Raw genomic sequence first — 21,874 nt, 5'->3', positions numbered from 1 at the left:
CCGGCAGGTGAGTGGGCGGCGTGTCGGGCGGGACGTGGGGACGGGAGGAGTGTCTTCTGCTCGGGGGAGAACTTTCTCGATCCCGTTGGGCAGCCAGGGGCTGCTTTACTGCTAATTGTTGGGTTTTTGTAATTCCCCGAAAGGAATAACATAGGCTTGAATTCAAACAATTGCCACTATTCTGTCCGGTCAGCGCCAGAATAACGTTTTATATGTCGCTTTGCCGTTCCCTTAGGCTTTCTCGTTATTCTTCCAATTATAATGAACTGATAGCTAAAGGACGGAGTGTGGTTTTGATTGGGGTTTGGGTTTGGTTTTGTTTTTTAAATTATTTTTATTTTATGAGCCTATCAAAATGCTCGGTACCTTCTCGCAGCTGCTATTTGCGACCCTTTGCTAAATCCCCTTAATTCCTTAATTTTTTATACAAATAAAGCCCCTGCAGCTTTTAGGAGATTTTTTTTTCAGTCTGAGTGTTGATAGAAAAACTTCAGAATTATGTAATCTCACAGCAGACCAACCTGATGTATGACCCAAAGGTAAAGCTGTGTGTTGGTCTTTAATTTCAGATACCCTAACACATTCTTCTTGAAATCACTAATTTCCTTTTTATGCCGTAAAGGAAAGATTCTTCATTATGAAAGCTGTGTGTTATATGCTACAGCTAATATTGCTAATGTATTTTTTTTATGTTTTTGCAAGAACAGATTTGTGAATTCTGGGGACCCAACTCTAAAGCCAAAAAAGACCCCCGAACCCATGGATCACTCTGTTTTGAGAATGAGGTCCTGGCTGTTCTTCCTTGGCATGTAAATTTAATAGTCTACCAGGACAGCTTGAAAAAACAAGGTGCTGTAGCCAAGACGATACTTCTCCAAAGCATTAGCTTTTAGCACTGAAAAAAGGTTAACGACTCCTCTGTTTAGTTGGATCACTTCTCCTGTATTTTTAGATTCTATTGAGGTAGCTTCCTCAAAGACCTGTCTCGTTTCCCTGGAGCACTACTGGTGTCCTAAAACACCCATTGCCCTTTTTTTTCCAAAGCCAGATTAACTGTTTTGCTGATATTAATAACCACGAAAGTAGAGCAGCTATTTGTCTTTGTATGTTGGTGGGTGCTTTAGGTATAGTGGTAGATGATAGGTGACCATATACTTATTTGTATTTAGCTTGCGGTAGTAGTTTGGGAGCAACATCTGTCTTTCTTTCCATGTAACTGGAAAGAATTTTTACTTCCCAATTCATAGAACAAGAAAAAAAAGACAAAGCAGACATAATTTGACTGTTTGCAATGTCATTGAAAATAGTAACTTTTTGAGGAAACATTGTGAAGAGAGGTTGAGCTTGATGTAAGAATCAAATATTGCATTTCTTCCTCTGACTACTTGGGATCTGTCTTGAGTTCAGACATCTTGAATTTAGTCCTGGAGAAGCAAGCTTTCTCCTTCTGAAATGAGAGGCCACTTGTCTAGGGCTGTGCATTAGATGTGTACGTACTACCAGAATATCAAAATAGAGATGTATTGTCTTGAATGATGCGGCTCATAGTGTTCAAGAGGACGTACTTCTCAGTGGTTCCTATACTCTTCCTCTGCGTTCCCATTTTGTTCCTTGCGTTTGTAAATAACAATCACTTGACAAGTTCAGATGTTGAAGTGAGTGTCTCGTGACACAAATTGGATGTGTTACTTTTTAAGTATCTGGATATGCTCATAGGAATCTTGTCAAAAAGGCAGCTCATTGTTTTGTTTATACTGATGCGTTCCCATTACCTAGCACAGGTAAGGTGCATTCCTTTTCCCTCATTTTATGATCAAAACATACACTTAACGTTTTTAACTTGCTGCAGTAAAGACAACTTGCAAGTAATGCTGCACGTGGAAGAATTGGAACTGGAGCTGCTTCACAGTCAGGACTAAGTACATATTAGAAACTTGAAGATGTTATGCTAAAGTTTCCTGTCCCCAGAGGGGGTCCAAAAAGGCAGACCCAGGCACTAGTGCTTGAAGGCATTCATGCCTCTTCTCGTTTGCCTGCTTCAGAGTTTCTTACAACAGTTCGCTTGGTTACTATAATGTTAACCATTGAACTTAGAATTAAGTAGTAATGAATCATGATGACTTTAGTATTTGTTTCTTTTCAGTTACCCATGGATGTATAGTCTCCACGATCAAACTGTTTCTTCCAGATGGAATGGAAGCTCGATTGCGATCAGAGTAAGAATAAGTATCTGTTTATGTGTAGCAAAATTAAACTCCTGTATAATGAGGATTTGATGGACATTATGTTTAAAATCAGCACAGGAACATTTACTTTCCTGTGATTGTGCAAAGAAAGTAACTTTGAGAGAGAGCATGGTTCTTTTGCAGGCATTATGAGAAAGAAATCTCATTTGCTTGTCACTTTCAGAATTTAAGACAGCTATGAAAGAATAAATAAGTTCTATGAAAGAATAAAAAAGTTCTTACCAAGTAGGGCTTTTCTGACTGGCTGTGGTTTAGTGTACTGGAATGGGTATTATAAAGAGAAGAATATAGGAAAAAAGAAGGGAAGTGAGCAAATTCTCCTTCCCTTTTTTTTTTTTTTAATTTGGGATTATTATTTTTGCTGCTTTAAATGCACATAGACTCTACTGAAGTCAAGTTAATGATGTCTCTGTGTGTACACATAACACTGTTTATATTCTTCAGATAAGTAATACAGTAACGTGTCCTTGTGGTGCACTTATTTGGTGTCACAATGCAAGAAAGCTTTGCCTGGCACGAGGGGGAAAAAAATCATAAAAAATGTTGGATGGGATAATGTTTGGAAACTCAGATGAATATTGAGAGGAATGTTGTATAAACGCATACACACATATACTGTGTATATGTGCAGATTTTGGAGAAAATTTCAAAGGGAAGTAGAAACAAAAAATTTAAACATTTTGTTTGCAGTAACTGAGTGCCAGTCACAAATGACATAATTTTAATCATCTTTCATTCTCAGCAATTGTCTGTTTTTGATTGCTTATTTAAATATTCTTTTACCATTAGTATCCAGAAATATTTGCATGAAGCTTTAGGGTGTCTTTGCTTCTGGGAGGATAAGTCAAAATAAATTATTATGGGAATTTTCCCATGTGATGCATGTCCTAATAAGAAATACTAGAAATGTATGGTGTTAAATTTTTAGTTCTGATGAAAATGTGCAAGTATAATATTTGCTCTAGTGAAATGTACAAAATTCTGTAAGTTACCAAATATTATTTTACTCAGTTTGTTGGATTTGTAAATGACAGTAGTATATGCACTGTCTTTTCATGTCTATTGTTTTGTGCATGTAAATTGGTTTAAATCTTAATAAATCAAATTTAAGAGTCAAATATTATGTAACTACTGAAATAAAAGTTGGTAAAGAGAGTTTTTAGAATACACCTTGGATTTATAATTTGAAAATAGTTCTGTAACTTTGAAAACATTGCTTAGCATAGTGTTAACTGGTTTTGCACTTTTGTATATTAACTCTTCATTTTTATCTGAAGAATAAACTTAAAAATACAAAACATCTTGATTAAATGCACAGTACTAGGCGTCTTCTGGATTTTTTAACTGCTATTCCGCACCTGTGTTTACTTTTTAAATTTTTTTTTAGTGTTATCCATGCTCCATTACCAAGTCCTGTTGATAAGGTAATTAAGTAATTTGCTGTTTTCTGCCTTATTTAGCCATATGCTGTTTTCTGACTTGTTATGAAGATGAAGAAGTGGTGAAGTCCAGTTACATTTAGATATATTTTCCACTGCCTGTTTTTACCTAGTTTAATATTTAGAAATTTCAGACAATTTTAGAAAATTTAGGAAAAAAAGAAAGGTAAAACAAGAGGTCATTTCACGTGACAAAGCAGAGAAGGTAATGCAGTATTGTGGTGTATATTTTAAGGTAGCTTGACTTGTTACAGTATGGTACCTGAAACATAGCTTTGGAAAAAAAACCCACCAAACCATTGGCATTAAGATGGTTAAACTTCCAGGTACAGGTTGACTGACTAACAGGTCTTGGGTACTGTGTAATTTGATACTTGATCTGTTCTGTGGGACCCAAGAGTAGCTCATGATTTGGTGTGTGGATGAGGTCTGTTGTCCCTGTGTTGTCTTTTTTTTTTTTTTGTCAGGGTAGGAGGAGCCTACAAGAGCTAGTAAATAAATAAATTTGCCAACATCCCCCCAGCCCCCCAAACAACCCCTTTCTTCCCTCCCAAGTCCAGAACAGTTTCGGTTATGATTAAAGATAATATAGGTATTCCCGAAATCTGAAATAGATACTTATCAAGTGGAATGATGATGAAGATGGTTGGTAAATCGACAGGAAATGAAATGTGTGTGTGAGGATGACATTGAATTGGAATATGAAAGATTTCACTTTGAGTTCTGGAAGCTCCCAATTTTCTGTTTGTCCTTGTGTTTCACCTTTGTGCACCTTGTTTCTTTTTTGTCAGTTCAATCTCAACTGCAACAAAAGCCTTAAACTCTTTGGCATGTTGGCGGTTCAAGAACTTGTAAAGACGTTAACACAGTGGAGCCTCAGTCCAGAGTCTGGAAGTTCTGTGATAAAACATAGAATAAATAGTAGCAGAACAACAAATGATTAAAAATGCCAGTATTAGATAATCTTAAATTTACCTTAATGACTGGATTTAAATTATGAATTTTGTATTATTTGAGTTTAATGAAAAATCGCAAACCATTTTGATTCTTAAATTCTCTTATTTTTCAGGTTGCTGCTAACACTCCCAGTATGTATTCTCAGGAATTGTTTCAGCTTTCACAGTATCTACAGGTAGGTTTTCTCTTGACAGCATTTAGTTTGGCTAAATATTTAATCTTTGTGTAAAACACAAATCCTATGCTCTGTATGTCTTTGTTTGGCTTGCATTTTGTAAACAAAACTGCATTTTGTTTGGCTTGCATTTAACTAACTTTTCTGTAGTGAAATAATGTAAAATGTGTTTAATTAGACATAGTATAGTTCTATGTAAACTTTTGGGGGGTTTGCATGAGCAGTATAAACTGAGGTTTTTTTGTAGAAGAAACACAAAAGCTCCCTGCTTTATAGAAGGCTCCCTGAACGCTATATACCTGCTTTTCCTGGCCTTTCTCCTTTTGTACCTCACTGTCCCCAATTTTGTTTGCTTACAATATTTTTGTCATCATCCGTTACTGTGGATGTACTGTGTATGGGTATAAAAGTTTTGGTAGAACAAAAGAAAGGCAAAACAAGAGGTCATTTCATGTGTTGGGAACTAGTTTGTTTCTGTAAATATGATTTCTTAGTGTGAATATTTTTGTGTCTGTATCTGTTGGAAAGTACAAAGGAGGGGATAGTGCTGGCAGCTCTTTCTCATTGGCATCATCAGCCTTTCTGCACCTGCTCCTGTGTCAGTTTTAATAGGTGTGGTTTTTTCCCAAGATACCATGTCACAGAAAGGTTAGACTGCACAATGGCAACACATTAAAGTGTGTGCCAATATATATATATATATAAACAAACCCTTTAGAAAGATTCATAAAATCAGCTTTCTGGAAAAGATACGAAAATATTCTTACTGGTAAATTCTACCTAGGTTTAATTTACATATAGTTCTACTGATTTGTTTTGCCTGGTTTTGTTTTGTAATGGTAGTTTTTATTCACATCAATGATGAGGCTTTTGAGACAGATACTAACTTTATATATATTTGCTGACACAGCAGGAGCAGCTCAGGCAGATGCTCTTTCTTGGGAGGCCAAATACATACTCGCTCAGCAATCTGTTCACTCTCTGTATCCTGGAATTGTTAACGAAGATGCTCTTCTATCTTACTGTCATAAACCAAAGATCAAATAAAAATAGTAGTTCTTGCTTGGCATTTTTCTTTTGTGACCTGATTTGAGGATGAACAGCTCATTGCATGGGAGCTGCCAAGCTGCCTTTTGGTGTTTACAGTTTTTTTACTCAAATCACTGAGAAAAGTCGAAGTGTTTTTAAGTCTTGGAAAGAATAACTTGTTACGATGTGTACTCAGCATGTGCAACGTATGCATGAAAAATGAAGGTTTTCAGGAACCGGAGGTTGTAGCATAACATTTTCTAATTAAAATATACAAATAAATGCGTGGATGGATAAAATGAGATGGGCTTACTGTAGTTTGAATGTGACAATTTTTGCTACTCACACTTCCTTTTTTTCTTGTATTTTGGTATGTCTTCTGTTGCTTGTGTTTTTCTGAGTTGTTCTAGCTGAACTGACTGGTGCTCTGCTCTCTTCATAGGAAGCCTTACATCGGGAACAAATGTTGGAACAGAAGCTGGCAACCCTTCAGCGACTACTTGCTGTCACGCAAGAGGCTTCAGATACTAGTTGGCAGGTATCTGCAGGCATCCTTTTCCTTTATGGACTGAAATATCCAGTAGCATATAAATTTTAGCTATTAATTTACAAACAATAGGGAAGAAAGCAGCAGAAAGAATAAAAAGCTTATTGTGGTTTTCTTAAGTTATGGTTGTTTTCTTAAACTGTGTAAAAGATACTGTTTAATAAATTTAGTGATTATGTATCAGTTTGAAATAACTTAGTGCTAAGTAGTCCAACAAAATTAAAGTCTTTAAAGCAGAACTCTACTGGAACTACATAAAGCACATGTTAATATTAAGGTAATACTTCTTTTCTGTTAGGCTTTAATAGATGAAGACAGGCTGCTATCAAGATTAGAGGTTATGGGAAATCAATTACAGGCATGTTCAAAGGTAAGTAGTTCACTTAAAGTTGAATGCTAGGAATGCTGAAAGATAGCTCTTTTGAAGTGTTTTGAAATTGGCTAGTTAGGAAAGCAGTTGGAACATAAACTTCCCAAAATAAGCCTGTGCAATTTTGATAATCTGAATAGCATGAAAACTGTAGATCTGTTCTGTATTTCATGGAATCACTTTAAATCTAGATAAACAGCTGTTCTTCAGCATTTTTTTCAGCCCAAACTGATTTCTTTTGTATATGCATATAAAAATGTATGTAGTGAAATGGAATTTGTCATTGGTGAGAACCATCCTGTCATGTTTCCTATGGATGTTTCTTTCAAAATAGGGATTTGAAAAAAGACATTATCAATGTGCTGTCTGATACTCAGAGACAGAGTAACAAGTATGCCCTGCTTTGATTGTTGTTGAGGCCACCTATGTCTGCCTTAAATTTTTATTTTTACTTCCTCTCAATTACCTACGTGATAAGAACTTTTTTGCAGGTCCTGTTTGAGGTCTTTCAGATGGGACCTTGTAGGTTTCTGGTTTGTCAGATTGTAGGTCTCTGAGGCTTAACATTATCTTAGCAGGGTCCAAAAAACCCCCATAGTTTTCCTATAATCAAAGCTGATCACTGAACATGTGCTGCCATACATACACTTCAAAAAAATAACTGGTTTACACCCAGTCACGTCAAGAATCTTTGATCGCTGATTTGTCTGTAACATTTTCCCATCTACCAGAAATTGCTAAACCTTTTGGAATAGAACGGGTCTTATCACAATCTAATATATTTAATGAGCAAAATACTAATTTGTATTCTATCTTTGTATCTGAATTCTCTTATATGTACAGAATCAAACAGAAGACAGTATACGAAAAGAGCTTATAGCATTACAAGAAGACAAACACAACTATGAGACAACAGCCAAAGAGTCCCTGAGGCGGGTCCTTCAGGAGAAAATTGAAGTGGTCAGAAAACTGTCTGAAGTGGAGGTATTGAAGTTTCATGCGTGTTCTGGAAATGCTGAAATAGTTATAACTGCTGCTACATAGATCCCTGTTTTGTTGCCTGTAATATGCCAGCATTTGTTGTGTGTGTATATATATATTTGTGTATATATATATTTTATATATATATATTAAGTAGTAGTGTTTATTTTTCCTATTGGACAATACTTAGATTGTTAAAAAGTTAATGAGAAATTATTCTTTAAACTCTTCCTTTTTCTGCCAGATTTCAAAATTTGTGAATCTGTCTTGCAGAACTTAGCATGTGTGGGAAATATGTGAGGAGAAAATGACATACATGCATTAGAAAAAATGCTGTTAGACCTTGTTTAAACTGTAAAATTTATGGAAATGTAAGCTTAGCCACTCATACAAATGACACTTAAGAATGAGCTTTTAAGATTACGAAGTGTTGGACACTTTCTTCAAATAAGATTTCTGCCCCTATAATATCTCTCATTACTGTCTTCCTTTATTTTCTCTTTCCATTATCATTATTTGCTATGCTCCCTTAGGTCAAAAATATCATAAGATTTAATTTTAAGTGCACAAAGTGTCTAACATCTTCATGCTTTTTAGTGAATGCAATGCACATAGTGTTGTAAATAAATAACCTTAAGAGATTTCAGTTAAATATACTTTTTTAGATTGTAATAGTTCTGACAGGTTTGTTAATGGTTGGAGTTTTATGTTTACTTCTAGCTTTCTTCTCCTTTCTAATCCTGTACTAAGAGAAGAATCTTCTGACCTATTTATTCTACTTGTTCCTCTTTACTCTTGGGGGAGAAATATGAATTTAACTTTAGTGAGAGATTTGCCTGAGTGCTTCCTGCCACATAGTTTTTTCTCCATACAGAAGAATCATTGGCTCATGGTTGAAAGTTGTCCTTCAATAATTATTATATAATGTAGTTTTGAATGTACTTTTGTTTAAAGGTGTTTTGATCTGTTTTGGTGGTGAAGGAGAACCGAGTCAGAGCTTGTTACCAAAAAAATATAATCGTGTAACTGAAGAAACAAATCTTGAGCTATGAGGGTGACACTCTATACACCATTTAGTTGTGCTGCTATCACCAGCTGATGCACACTTCTGGAGCATTTCTTGCCTCCTGAAGACCCAGCTGCCTCTTGAGTAAGGCAATCTTAGTTTAGATGCCTTTCCACATTATGGAGTACAGAAAAAGATTTAGAATGCTTTTTTGGAGCCATTTGGCTTTTATAATGTATTAAGTCGTCTTCTGCTGGGTGAAAGGTATGATGAAATCTATTGATTACATTAAATTACAAAATATTATGAAACTTCCACGGTTTAGCATAAAACAGAAGAGAATGGGGGAGATGGATCACACGTTTCAGTTCTTTATTCCTATCAGTCACAGTTAATTATATAACCCACTATGGTTTTTTTGGTTTAGGGTTTTTTACACATGCATGAAGCAAATATATTTTCACATAATCTGTTCTTTAAGTAGAACATTACAAAGGTTTGTATAGATAGCATTTTTGCCAGGACTTGATCTGTTTGTTTAGCTTTAATGCTTAGGAACAAAGCAGTTAAATATGATTAGTTAAATTCACTCTTTGGAAAAAATAGATCTACTTCAGTGTTTGGTAGATTATTAATCTCTATTTTTTTTTTTATTTATTGCATAATAATTCTATCTTACAGCGGAGTTTAAGTAATACAGAAGATGAATGTACTCACCTGAAAGAAATGAATGAGCGGACTCAGGAAGAATTAAGAGAATTAGCTAATAAGTACAATGGAGCCGTAAATGAAATTAAAGATCTTTCTGACAAGCTAAAGGTAATGACAGAATTTCATCTGACTTACAATACTTCAATGCATGGACCAAGTAAATACAATTTAATTTCTAATGTAGCAATCAAATAAAGGTTAAGAAACTTTTTAAACAACAGGTTAATGAAAGAAAGATGCATAGTATCTTTTACATATTCTTTTGGTTTACATTTAATGTGCTTGAAACTGTCATCAGTTAAGAAAATTGCTAAACAATTTCCCTTCTTACTAATTTTGCAAGTTACAATATTTTTGGAGCTGCAATTTATTTTAGTATAAAATTATGTATGATGTAAAACTTTATATTCAGCTGCTTTTATATAGACAAATAACTTTCAACCTAAACATCTTACAGTTAATGGGAATGGAAACTAGAATTAGACATAAATTTGCATTTCATGTTGCTTCTTTGTGCAGTTACAAACATAACTAGCCTACCACATAGTAATAATATGGCTCAGCTGTCAGGGGAAGAAGCGTGCTATCAGGTTTGTTATTAAACTAAACATCTAAGTATATTAATATTTAAAGGTCCTTTATGCTGGAGAACAAAATAATCACAGTATAATAAAGCCTATTCCCAAGGAGTCTCCAATTTAGATAAGCAGATGATGTGGAGGAGGAAGGTAGTAGTGTTCCCTTGGTAGACCTTAGACAGTTGTTGCATTTGTCTTGGATAAATACTGGAATTTGAACTTAGGTTCTTCCAGTCCTAGTTCAGCACCTCAGACAGAAGATTTTTCTTTCCAAATTAAAAGGTTAAATTGCTGGTCTTAAGGCAATTGGTTTCCCAATTATGAGTTAATCACTGATGATGATGAGTATACACAGAGGGATCAAAATTTAAATTTACTATCTAGCTTTGAGGGAGGAGAGTCTTTGAAACTTATTATCATGAAATCCAGCAAGGAAAAAGATGTGGCTTTCGATCAAGTTGGTCTGTGCAATGTACATTCAGTTCAGAAGGACTTTCGTGTTTTGATTGATTTGAGATGGTGGGAGACTTTGGGTGTTTCATAGTTTTTGGGCCCTGGTACTATTCCTGTAAAATTTAGGTTCCTCAGATAAAAAGTTAGTTAAGATATTTTCAGATTCTTTCTCTCTGTTACTGTGCTTGAAGTGAAATTTATAGAAAAATAACAGTAGAAAAATTTTGCGTTGTTTCCATTTTCTTTATCTGACTAGCAAAGACAGTTACTTATGTACATTTAGTTATATAAAAATGAAGGAAATCTGTTCCTTTACATGTTAATTTTGATTTGTTTGGGGATTTTTAAAATCTTTTTTGAGCAGGTAGCAGAAGGAAGACAAGAAGAAATCCAACAGAAAGGACTGGCTGAGAAAAAGGAATTGCAGCATAAAATAGATGAAATGGAAGAGAGAGAGCAAGAGCTTCAAGCAAAAATAGAAGCTTTGCAGGCTGATAATGACTTCACCAATGAGCGGCTAACTGCTTTACAAGGTTAGTTACTAGCGGGGAAGCAACTTTGATTATTTGTTTTTCTTTTAATCTGTGAAATATCTTTTTCTTGGACTTCTGTTTACAGTACGGTTAGAACATCTTCAAGAGAAAACTCTTAAAGAACACAACAGCTTAGGTAGGTGTGATCAGTTTCTTGTTTCAAGCTGGTTTGCAGATTTTCTGGTCAATTATTTTCATTGTAATAATCTTGTAGCCTAGGTGTCTGGCAAAAAGAATAATGTTTTACAGTTATCGCAGTAGTGCATTCTTCTTGGTATCACTTGTTAACATTGAAAGACAAGTGGCCACAACAGAATGCCAGTAGAGGGCACTGCTGTTGTGAGTGTTCAGACTTCTGGTTCATTGCTCAATTTAGAGCTCTGTTTGCACCTCTCAGCTCCAAGATTTTGAAGGCTTTTTATATACGTATATATACACACACACATATAGGATATAAAAGGATTTTAAAAATACATATACATGTGTAATAGGCAGTAATTCTTTGGGTGACAGTAACCTCTTATATGTTTGAACAAAGAGGAACATGATCTGTAGTGCAGGAAAACACATTAAATTTTGCTTGTTTTGTTTGATTAGATTAGATACTTAGAAGGAGGAGGTAGTATGAAAAGCCAGATGCATTTCACAATGCTGTATTTATAAAGAAACAAAACCCAAACCATTTTGCTTGGTTCCAGAAATAATAACCTTTCTTAATCCTAGGCATACAAGTTGACGACTTCATACCTAAAATTAATGGGAGCACAGAGAAAGGTAGTGTATCTTAAGGCTACCTTTTGTCTTATGGTTGATGTTTGAAGTTGAACAAATTCAAAATGTTCTCTTAAGTTTTACTTTGAATAATATTCTCTTAAAAAAATGAAATTTAATTTGTCCACTCCTCTGACCAGCATATTTTGCTTAGACTTTCAGTCTAGGTGGTTTTGGAAAGTTCTGTAAAATGTAACAAACCAACTTGGAAGTCATCGTCTTTTTTTTTTTTTTTTTTTTTTTTTTTTTTTCTTGTTTTTGATGGGCTCTCACTGGAATCAGTAGGAGTCTACTGAATGATATCAGGCTTGTGACACAAGAAAGTGGAAAACTCATTGACTTTTTTTCCTCTTAATTTTGTTTTCCCTTGCAACACAGACATACACCATTTTTCTAGTAAATTGGGTATGGTAAGTAAAGTCAGCAAAACATTTTTTTTTTCTAACTATAACGTATGAAAAATGTGAGTATGTAAAATATATAAACAGCGGAAACTAACTTTTTAAAACTCAGGACTGTATTTATAGAAAACATTGAACTAACTGTTAGGCTTTTTAAAGACAATTAGTTAAGCTAAGCATTTTAACTAATATGTCTTAACATACACTTGAAGTTTTTTGAATAAAATTGATAAGAATATGCCCAATATCACATATATCAAAGAATACTCCAGTTATGATTCTGAATTCACTAAATTATTCTGCTGGCTAAGATATATTTGACCTCTTACATTAATTTTAAATTTTTCCTTGATGGAGCTTGCTTCAGCAATTGCTGTCTCTTGCTGGATAGCGAAAGCTCTGAGGAATGGTGGTAGTATCAGTTGGAAGTTTGGGGTACCTGTATAGAGAACTCCTGGTTTTAACCAATATTCACAGTATTTAAGGATTACTGTATACATTTTTGAAACAAAATTTTAAAACACTCTATGCTCTAATTTTTAGCTTTTTACTTTATTTGTTTTATAAATTAAGAGCTTCTTAACTAGGGAGACCAATGGCAATGTAAAAAAGATAATCATGGCATAACCTCATGTCTGGTTCTTATTTGGAGCAAGAGGAGAGATCTGTTAAACAATCACAGGAACTATACAAAACCCTCCCCTTTAATCTAAGTACTAGTTATCCCTTAAAGTCTTAGCATTTTAGGCACTTAGCTGTGATGCATGCTGAGATTAGCAAGCAGGAGACTTATTCCCAGTTCTCTGGACTGCCATACTTTGTTTTTAGATAGATTGTTCCATCTTGCTGATGCATAATTTTAGGTTGGTAATACTCTTAATGCTTGATAGAATGGTTAAGAAACAAATTTGCTTTTAATTTTTTTTTTAATCTTCCACCCCACAAAATAGTAAACTTCTTTACAAAGCAAAATTGAGGTACTGTATAGGGATTGTGATTCTTCATTCTAACAAAGTAAACCGTAAAAAGATTTTGAAAGTTAGGTTGTTGGAGGTTATTAAAAAAACATGCAGTACTGTGAACGAAAGTAGCCTAGAGCTGAATTGAAACATTTAGTAAAACCTTTGAAGCTTCAAGTGCAAATACATATTGTTTTATAGAGAAATAATTGGTAACATCACACTAAATATGATATGTTGTTTTAACAAACACTATTTTGTTGGTTTTTTTTTTTAAATTGTTGGTAGGAATGTCATGTTAGTTTTTTAAATACTGCTATGTCTTATCAGTCTGAGTTTAAAAATTGCCTGAAATATTATTTCAAAATTGAATTCATTATTTGATTATAACAAATATCACCGATATTCACTTTTTTGTCAAAGTTGAAGAAGCAATCCCTTTTTGACTTATTTTGGATCGCATAAGAGTCAAAATGTTATCTGGATGGATACATGAAAATAGAGATTTCTCCATGCTATGAGTAACAGTAGAACTTGTACTTAAACCTGGGAGTTTTAGGAAGCTGTCGGCTAATTTCTTTATGAATATGGACAGCATATAACTGCTCATTCAAGTTGTCTTTCTGTGTGTTTATACAGTCTATCACCTTTTTCTGTCATGCACCTACCATGCTATTATATTATTCCATATTTCAGTGTAGTTTTCCATTATTCTGTCTGTTGTACCGCATTCTTCTGTATCTCTGCTATACCTAACTGGTCCATCCACATTTCTCTGGCATTTTATAGCTTTGCTGGCCTGTGGTCTTTTCATGACAGTCTGTGCTTTTCTGTATCTTCCTGTCCTTTATCTAGCCCTTGTAGAATGACAGATGGGCAGTAATTTTTCTCTGCCAGATTTTGGATTTTGTTTTCTTGAAAGCAGCAGGAGGCAGTTACTGTTTTTTTGCTGAGTAGTCTGCATTATTTTAGAAGAGCTAAGAATTTAGAGTTTATAATGTAGATTCAGCAAATTCAGCAGTGAAAGAGGTTGTAGGTATTTTGCATAAGGAAAAGACTTCACAGCTGAAGGCAGACGTCAGAAATTAAAATTTTTTTTGTTGCTAAGTAGCCTGTAAGGGAATTAAAAAAAAAAAAAAAAGTTTCCTCTTTTTGAATAAAAAGGTATACATACCTTCCCCCTGCTCCTCGCCCCTGTCAGAGGAAAATTGTAAAACCATGTAAAATCAGTATGTTTTTTAAGATTCCTTTTGTCTCTCTGTCTCTCAAAACTTCACGTCAAGTCCTCGAGGTATGTTTATAGTCATGCTACCTAGTTGTTGCAAGAATAAGGATTTTACATTACTTCTTTCTGTGGCTGTCCATAACATTAAAAGATCTGTACTCTTGAGTAGAGGAACTAAGAAGTCATGTTATAGCCTCTCTAGAGGCTTTTTATAACTAAGTGTATTAAGATGATGATAGTTAGGCATTCATTTTCTCTCATTGCACATACGGAAATTCTGGTGCAGAAGAGAGTAACTTGCTTATACATCAAGCCACTGATAAATGTTGGGTTAGAACTGAGATAGTTCAATAAATGGTATGTTTCTCAGTGAGTTGCACCACCCCTGGCTTTCCTATTTAAGTTTTGTGAGCCATGTATTATGTAAAGAAAGATACGAGGAATTTGCATACAGTCACTCAGGATCGTGTAAAAAGGCTAAAAAAAAAAAAAAAAAGTTTAAATATGGAAAATAAATGTTACAGCTGTGGTGCTGTCTTTTAGAAGCCCTGTCCATGTGGGTTAGAAAAAAGTTTACTTTTTAGAGTAACTTTGAAATATGGTAAAGCTTGGTATTACAGATTGGATCTTAACAGCTAAGATTCTGGTATCACAAGCTAATGATTGAACAATTTTCTTAGAATGTAACACATTTTGTCTGTTTAGGTACTAAAAAGCAGCCTTTTCAGATTGCTAGACTCTTGAGGCTAAAGGATTTTTGAGGTTCTTTAGAAAGGAAGCATTAATGCCTTTTTACTTGAAGAGATACAAGATTCTGATGGAGTTGGGAGCTGATCAAGGTCATATGGAAAGACTTGGGTAAACCTGGGAATTGAGCCCAGTTTTAGGATCTCTACTGTAGAACTGTTGTTTCTAAAATTGTTGTTTCTGTGCAGTGAAACTTCGTGTAAAAAGTAAAGGGTGATATTCAGCAACACTTACCCTCTTGAATGAAAAGATTTGTATTAGATATGAAGAATACACATGAAGACTAAAGAAAAATGTATTAAATTCTAAATAAAAGCTAATAAAAAAAGCTGAAGAATATAGGTTAAATAGATGTTTCTTATTTCTACAGTGCTTTGATTTGGTATTTGCAATTATCCATGTCTGATCGTGAATTAACAAATGGGAGGAACTAGAGGCATCAGTGCTATGGAGTTGCATGTTTCAGTAGTGTATCATCTGTATTCTATATTTATTGTGATTTAAATACCACTTATGTGTATTAATCTTTTTTTGCCAAACATGCGATGTTGCCAATGGAAATTTAGTGGAAATCATTTGTCACGACCTAATCTGAAAAAGCAATACAGCAAATGCCAAATGCAGAATGTCTGGACTTTTAATAATTGGGTATTACTAAATTTTGTTAATTAAAGTGTTTGGTTTTTTTTAAATAGCTTCTGTTGAGGTAAGGGGCTTTTTATTATGCTTAAGAACTGCTATTAGATTTTATTATTTAAAAGTACCCCTTGAAAATGCAGATAAAGTACTTCTAATCAGTTCAAAAGAGTAATCTGTTTTCTAATATCACTCGGACATCGTTTCAATTACGTCTTGTCTGCTTGCATATTAACTCAGATTTCAAAAATTCACTGTAAATATACAATTACAAATATTGTTGATATACCTTTCAAACATTTTGTTGCATCAATTTGAAAATAAGAAGATGTAAACTTAAGTGTTTCTTTCTTTACTAGAGCACTTTCTTTCAAAGAGTGGAGGGGACTGCACTTTTATTCATCAGTTCATAGAATGTCAGAGTGAGTACAAGAGTGTTCATCACATTTGCTTTAAAAACAACAGAAAACCCAGAAAAGGTGGATAAAAGACAGGATTTGTCACTACTATTTAATATTTCTGTAGTAGCAGAAATTTTCTAAGCATAGAATCGTGGCACTGTGATATTAAGCAGATGCCTGTAGTAGTAAGATACCTTTGCTCTTGCAAAGCGATGATCACATTGTCTCTTCTTACCAGTTAATCCATTATTGTCCTCTGACCAATAAAAGGGTGGTAATGTGCCACATGGTGTTTAAAACTGAGTGTAATTTTTCACCTGTTAAAAATTAAGAAGTTGAAAGCCTAACAGTTTAAGCAAACATCACAGGTAGCAGTAGGACAGAGATAAGGTAATGATGTCTTCTCTTCATTTCACATATCTATGATTTATTTGATAATTAAAGGTCTTACACATTCTTCAAATTAGTTGTTGCAAAGAACAAAAAGGAAAATAAGACCTTAATTTTTATGTAGAAATATAAGAGATTCTTTTAAGAAAAATAGAATATAAATATGCAATACCAATCTTGAAAAAGACATGCTATTCTGGAATAAAAAACATGTTTTTCGAAGCAAATGGCTTTTGAAAATGAGTAATGAAACAGCGCAGTCTGCATATCTATAATTGAAGAAAAACTTAAGATGTTAATACTTTTTGTCCACTAAGAGAAAAAAATCATTAGGATGAAGAGAGAAAAGTGCTATTAAACTTCAAAGAAAACTCCTTTGTAGCATAAAGAATTATTTTTTGACTTAAGAGTTTACAGAAAATATGTACCAAAAGTTGAGCAGAGAGAAGTATTTATAAGCAGAAATAAGGCAGTTGGGGTTTTTTTTGACATTATGCCCATTGGACTCTTCCTTTCCCTTTTAAACTTCAATAAGGAAGTGTAACAGACTTGTTTGACTTTAGTCCTTGTGATATGGATTGCAGTGCTATTACTGCATGACAGGATACTGCTAATGTTTGTCTAAGAAAATTTAAAATATTTATTTGAAAAAAATGAATTACTTTTTAAAAAGTGAATAACTGGTAGCTGTCTTCTGTCAGGTTGAAGTTTAAAGTAATTTTAAATTTTGCAAAGACCTTGTATAAATCTTTATTCAGTACATAAAAATGAACTGAAGTTAAATATTTGAGTAAAAATATTTTTTTGTCTAGAGTGAAAATGAAGAGCACGCGGAATGATGTTCAAATACAAATTGGTTGCCTGTTTTCATTGTTTGGATGTAAGCTTAACCTATTTTAGCAAAACTTGTATTAGTATCACCTCTGCAAATTAAACGTGACCAGTCTTGTCACTACTGAGAAGCAAAAGTGACCATCAGGATCTAGTAAAAGATTCTAACATGCAATTGAAGTAGTAATAAGAGAATCCCTTTGAGAGATTGAAAGCTAGAGTAAAGACACTGTAAGGCCTCGATTGCCTCATTTTTGAAAGAATGAATACGAGTTCAAAGGGTTCAGTAATCTGCATTTTTTGCGACAGTGTAATTTTTTACTATCTAATCAAAACCATAAAAGATTCCAAGTCAGCAACTGGTGTATTTAATCCTAGACTGAAAGTTTGCCTTTTCTAAATTCAAACATGTTTAGTCAGGCCCCACAAAATCATAGGTTAAAAAACTCCAAACTGTGGCATCTACTATTTTCATTTTGTAAGTAAGTGCTACCCTTCGGTCCTACTCCTGCTCTTTGCTCTCTGCAGCAGTGAGGGTTGGGAACTAGTGGGGAGAAATAGTTCCAGAGATTGCAAGGAACTGGAATTCCGGAAAAGACATGCTGCAAATACTTAAGTCTAGAACAATATCATAAAGATATCATTGAGAGAGTATTATATGATGAACTATACATTATGCTTTTTTTGCCAGGAGGTTTTAGGTATTGGGAGAGGAGCAGGTTTATTATTTAAAAAATAATACAAAGAAAAAATCCTAGAAATAGGAGTCACACACTGAAGTTGTGTTATGTAGGGTTTGCTGTTTTGTAATAGAAGCAGAGGAATTAAAACTGTAGGATCTGCAAACCATAGGAGAAATCTGAAAAGAAAGGAGAATCGAGACAACCATACAGTTTGTCTAGAAGAGAAGGTTCTGACTTGTGCTGGTACAGCAGGGAAAGTGTGCATCTCCATAGTTCTGGGGAAGAAGCACTTAAATTGGGAAAGCACAAGCAGAGAAATGAGGAAAACCAGCTTGACTCAAGAAGTGGAGTATGTAAGATAGCAGAAGGAAAATTAGATGATTAAACAGTCTAGTACTCTATAAAAACAGTTGCTACAGAGGTATAGGACAATTGAAAGTGTTATCAGTTAAGAGCAGTCAAGACCTGTCAAAGTACTAAAGCTAGAATTTTTTTGGTGGGGGAGAAATGACAGGACACTAAATCTTACTTGCAATGCAGTTTGAATGCTTAACTTAGGTAGCATTGTTTGTAAAATCTGGCTTCTGTAGGTTTTAATATTTTTTTTTTTATTTTTATTTTTTAAGTACAATATGGCTCACAATATCATCCAGTAACCTGTCCTGATCTACAACATCTGTAGAATGTTATGAAATCTTGCTCTGAATGATCTGGAAAGTCTGTTACTTTCTGATCATTACATCCAGTTCACTTGTTGCTCATTTCATAATTTTTTTTTAGTAACCACTGGTGAAAACCCGTGACAGCAACAGCAAAAATCATGGTGCTTCTTTTTGATTAGTACACGATATGAGTTATTACCAAAAATGGTGATGATGTATAGACGAAAGAGAGATTTGGTGCCGTGCTAGCTTCCTATCTTTCACTCCAATCTGACTCGTCTTCATTTGTGTGGGGTTTTTTTCCTTGTTTTGTGATTTTTTTGCATTTACGATTTTAGATGCAAGTCAATTTTTGCTTTTTTACTAAGTTTTTGATATTTTTTTCTTTATCTATCTAAAATGGAGTTTTTGGATGGATTGAATGGCTATTTTCAACTTTTCCATTAATTTATGACCTGCAGGTGGCAAGTAAAGTTAAAGCTGCTCAGTATCACTTTTTTCAGATGGTTTGAAATTTGTGTGCTGAGGGCTGGGTTTCCTTTCATTGGTCTTCAAACCTGGCCTCCTTCAAAGAATAATTTGATACAAAACATAAATGTATTGGGGGCACGTTATGTAACTAATTGTTGTAATGTTAATAGATCTTAACTATTATATTACACATAGTGACAGGGAACCTAAATCTAAAACGGAGTTCTTAAATTGAAAATATAGGAAATGCCTAAAAACCCCAAAGGAAAGCTGCCTTTGAACTGCATTCATCAGGAAAAAGAAACACAAACTTTCATAAAGATGAACTGAAAGCTTAACTTCAAAGCAGATTGGTTCAGTAAAAATTATTATTTATTATATGTATCAGTAACTCTTTGCTTTCTGTTAAGTAGTGACTGGATAGCATGAAAGTAAAGACTATTTGTGCCAGAAATTAAAGCTAGGATCCTTACCGTAATTTATATTTTGATAGCCAAAAATGCACATCTTGACTCAGGGAAAATGGGGATTGATTTAAAAAAAAAAAAAAATCAAGTTTATGAAGTTTTCTGAAATAGTAATATGAAAAGATGCAGAGATCTGAAAAGGCAAAGTTTTAAAGATGTGTCTACCTTTACTTTCTGATTGTTGTCTGGATTCTGCCATTAGTGACTAGGGTGGTAACAGAGTGCAGAATAAAATTCTGTTTAGTTCAATGACATCAACATCCCATTTTCTGTTTATTATCTAAAGATACACAGATGTGTTGAAATAAACTATTTTTTGTTGGCTTTGAAATCTACTAATGCTAGCATTCTTAAAACACAGAGAAAGCTTACTTGTTTTCTAAGTTAGAAGAAATGTCAGCCACCAAGTGAAAAATACTGGCTGTACCAGCTTTGGGTCACACTGGGCAAGGGAACTTGTGTGTTACTGCTGAAGTTCTTTGCTGAAGAAGTAGCATCAAGAAGAAAACTTTTGTACAAATTTTGAAATTCATAATCGACATTAGAAAACAGTAAGCCACCATGGAAAAGAAAAAACCCATTATGTCTGTGCATTTTTTTAATCATAGGAATTGAGAATTCTTAAAAGTGTAAAAAGCTGCTGCAAAGGCTTCAGTTAGGAAAAACATCCAGGTCAAGACGACTAGTTTCTTTGGTTTGTACTATAATTATTCTGGTTTTAACAGTTACTGAATTGTGAAAACTCCAAGATTTCAGCAATTCATAATACTAAGTAAGTTTTCTTCTGTAAACTGATTATAGAAGCCTATTTTAAGCTAACAGTCTAGCATGGATGAGGTGTTACCCCTTCGGATCAAGCAGTTGATAGCTACTTTGAGTGTATGGTTTTTTGCATTCAGCTAACTTTTTCAGACATACGGACAGAATTCCTCAGCTGCTTTCTTGCTGCCTTCCTCCCTGCTTCCAGTCTCAACTGAGTCCTGGAATAATCACATATGAAGATTTTTGTTTAGATTTTTTTTTTTTAATGGAAGAGAGCTCATGATATCATGCAGTAACTCTTCACTTGTGGCTGCAGTAACTTGATTCCCACTGCGGTGCCTTCCTCAGCCTAGGCACAGGGACTCTCTCCAGCTCTGACGAACTCGAGACTGTTCTGAACTTGGGTGATGAGTGATCTCCTACAGTTGCTTGAGACCTGAAGCCAAGCCTGAAAATCCAGTGTGCAGTTCAGTGTGTTTCTGAAGCAGTATTTGTCAAATGTTACCAAAATGCACGGCAATATTTGTAGATAAAAGTAGATGGAGTGAATATCTCTTTTAGACTGGTTTTTCTGGCTGGGGGTGGGGGGTGGGGGAAGGGGACAGGAAAAGCTTTTGGCCATGCAAACCCTTCTTCAGACCTCCGGGGGTTTTTTTGTCTGAAAGCTTGTCTACTATCTACGGTTGAAAAAGATATCTTCCTGCAAATCTTGTCCTTCCTCTGGCTTTAGATTGTCATGGTTACAGCAACATGCCATCGAAGGAGTACAGAGACTTCACCTTCAGAGCTACTTGAAGCTGGAAATGCTGACTGAAGCTCTTTTTTTTTTTTTTTTTTTTAAATTAAAAATTTGAAAAGGATTTACTGTCATCCAGCTTCCTTAATCTTCACTCTCCTGTATGTGCTGTTCATCCAGTCTCCTCTGTGTCTCAGTTACCTGTTAATATTACATAGGGTAACCAGCAAACTCAGTTGCCTGCCTGGCTGTTAGATGTCCAGCAGGGAGACTGCAGAGTGGAGGCAGAGGCAGCTTTAAGCCTGGTCTTTCAGTGGATATCAACAGCTTTCAACATTGTCTAAATTGCAAGATCTACTGTGTAGAAATTGATCATGTGATCTGTAAGATACGTGACCCTCAATTTTGTGTTTTGGCATCACTAGGCGGTTCTTAAGGAATTTGAAATAATGAAATCTCCGCCAAAAAAGTAATTAATAAATGGTTCAATAGTTCTTTTAGTATCTTTGATTAATCCAGACCTGTTCTTCCCTTGGTCTTACTGTCTGCCTTCATGTCCTAGCTGGGGTTAGGATGAATTTAGCAATCTAGTTTCAAATTCCATGGTTTAGGTTTCTGTGCACCTGACATATATGAATAGGCTTTCCTGTGAATGCTACATGTAAACTCAATTTTTGTGAACCTGAATGTGGTGCATGCACAATTTT

General features: G+C 34.6%; 1 protein-coding gene across 23 annotated transcripts in view; it reads left to right on the top strand.

Moving 5' to 3' along the window:
* Positions 1-21,874, top strand: part of SLMAP (sarcolemma associated protein) — an 87,809-nt gene that overhangs the window by 39,031 nt on the left and 26,904 nt on the right. For 7 of the 23 annotated variants that reach the window (XM_010572271.1, XM_010572301.1, XM_010572264.1 and 4 more), the window contains 11 exons: positions 2,144-2,216; positions 3,634-3,670; positions 4,755-4,817; positions 6,289-6,384; positions 6,692-6,763; positions 7,607-7,747; positions 9,432-9,569; positions 10,857-11,025; positions 11,111-11,161; positions 11,749-11,799; positions 16,124-16,186. In XM_010572271.1, the coding sequence (XP_010570573.1) occupies positions 2,144-2,216; positions 3,634-3,670; positions 4,755-4,817; positions 6,289-6,384; positions 6,692-6,763; positions 7,607-7,747; positions 9,432-9,569; positions 10,857-11,025; positions 11,111-11,161; positions 11,749-11,799; positions 16,124-16,186 (954 nt within the window). The remainder of the gene's footprint in view (positions 1-2,143; positions 2,217-3,633; positions 3,671-4,754; positions 4,818-6,288; positions 6,385-6,691; positions 6,764-7,606; positions 7,748-9,431; positions 9,570-10,856; positions 11,026-11,110; positions 11,162-11,748; positions 11,800-16,123; positions 16,187-21,874) is intronic. The other 16 variants (XM_010572325.1, XM_010572333.1, XM_010572377.1 and 13 more) reach the window with 7 other exon arrangements.

The sequence above is a fragment of the Haliaeetus leucocephalus genome, unplaced genomic scaffold, assembly GCF_000737465.1.
Source record: "Haliaeetus leucocephalus isolate CR32 unplaced genomic scaffold, Haliaeetus_leucocephalus-4.0 Scaffold2, whole genome shotgun sequence".
In the NCBI taxonomy this organism is placed as follows: domain Eukaryota; kingdom Metazoa; phylum Chordata; class Aves; order Accipitriformes; family Accipitridae; genus Haliaeetus; species Haliaeetus leucocephalus.
Note: the sequence above shows the minus strand (reverse complement) of the source record. Positions and strands in the feature narration are given on the sequence as shown.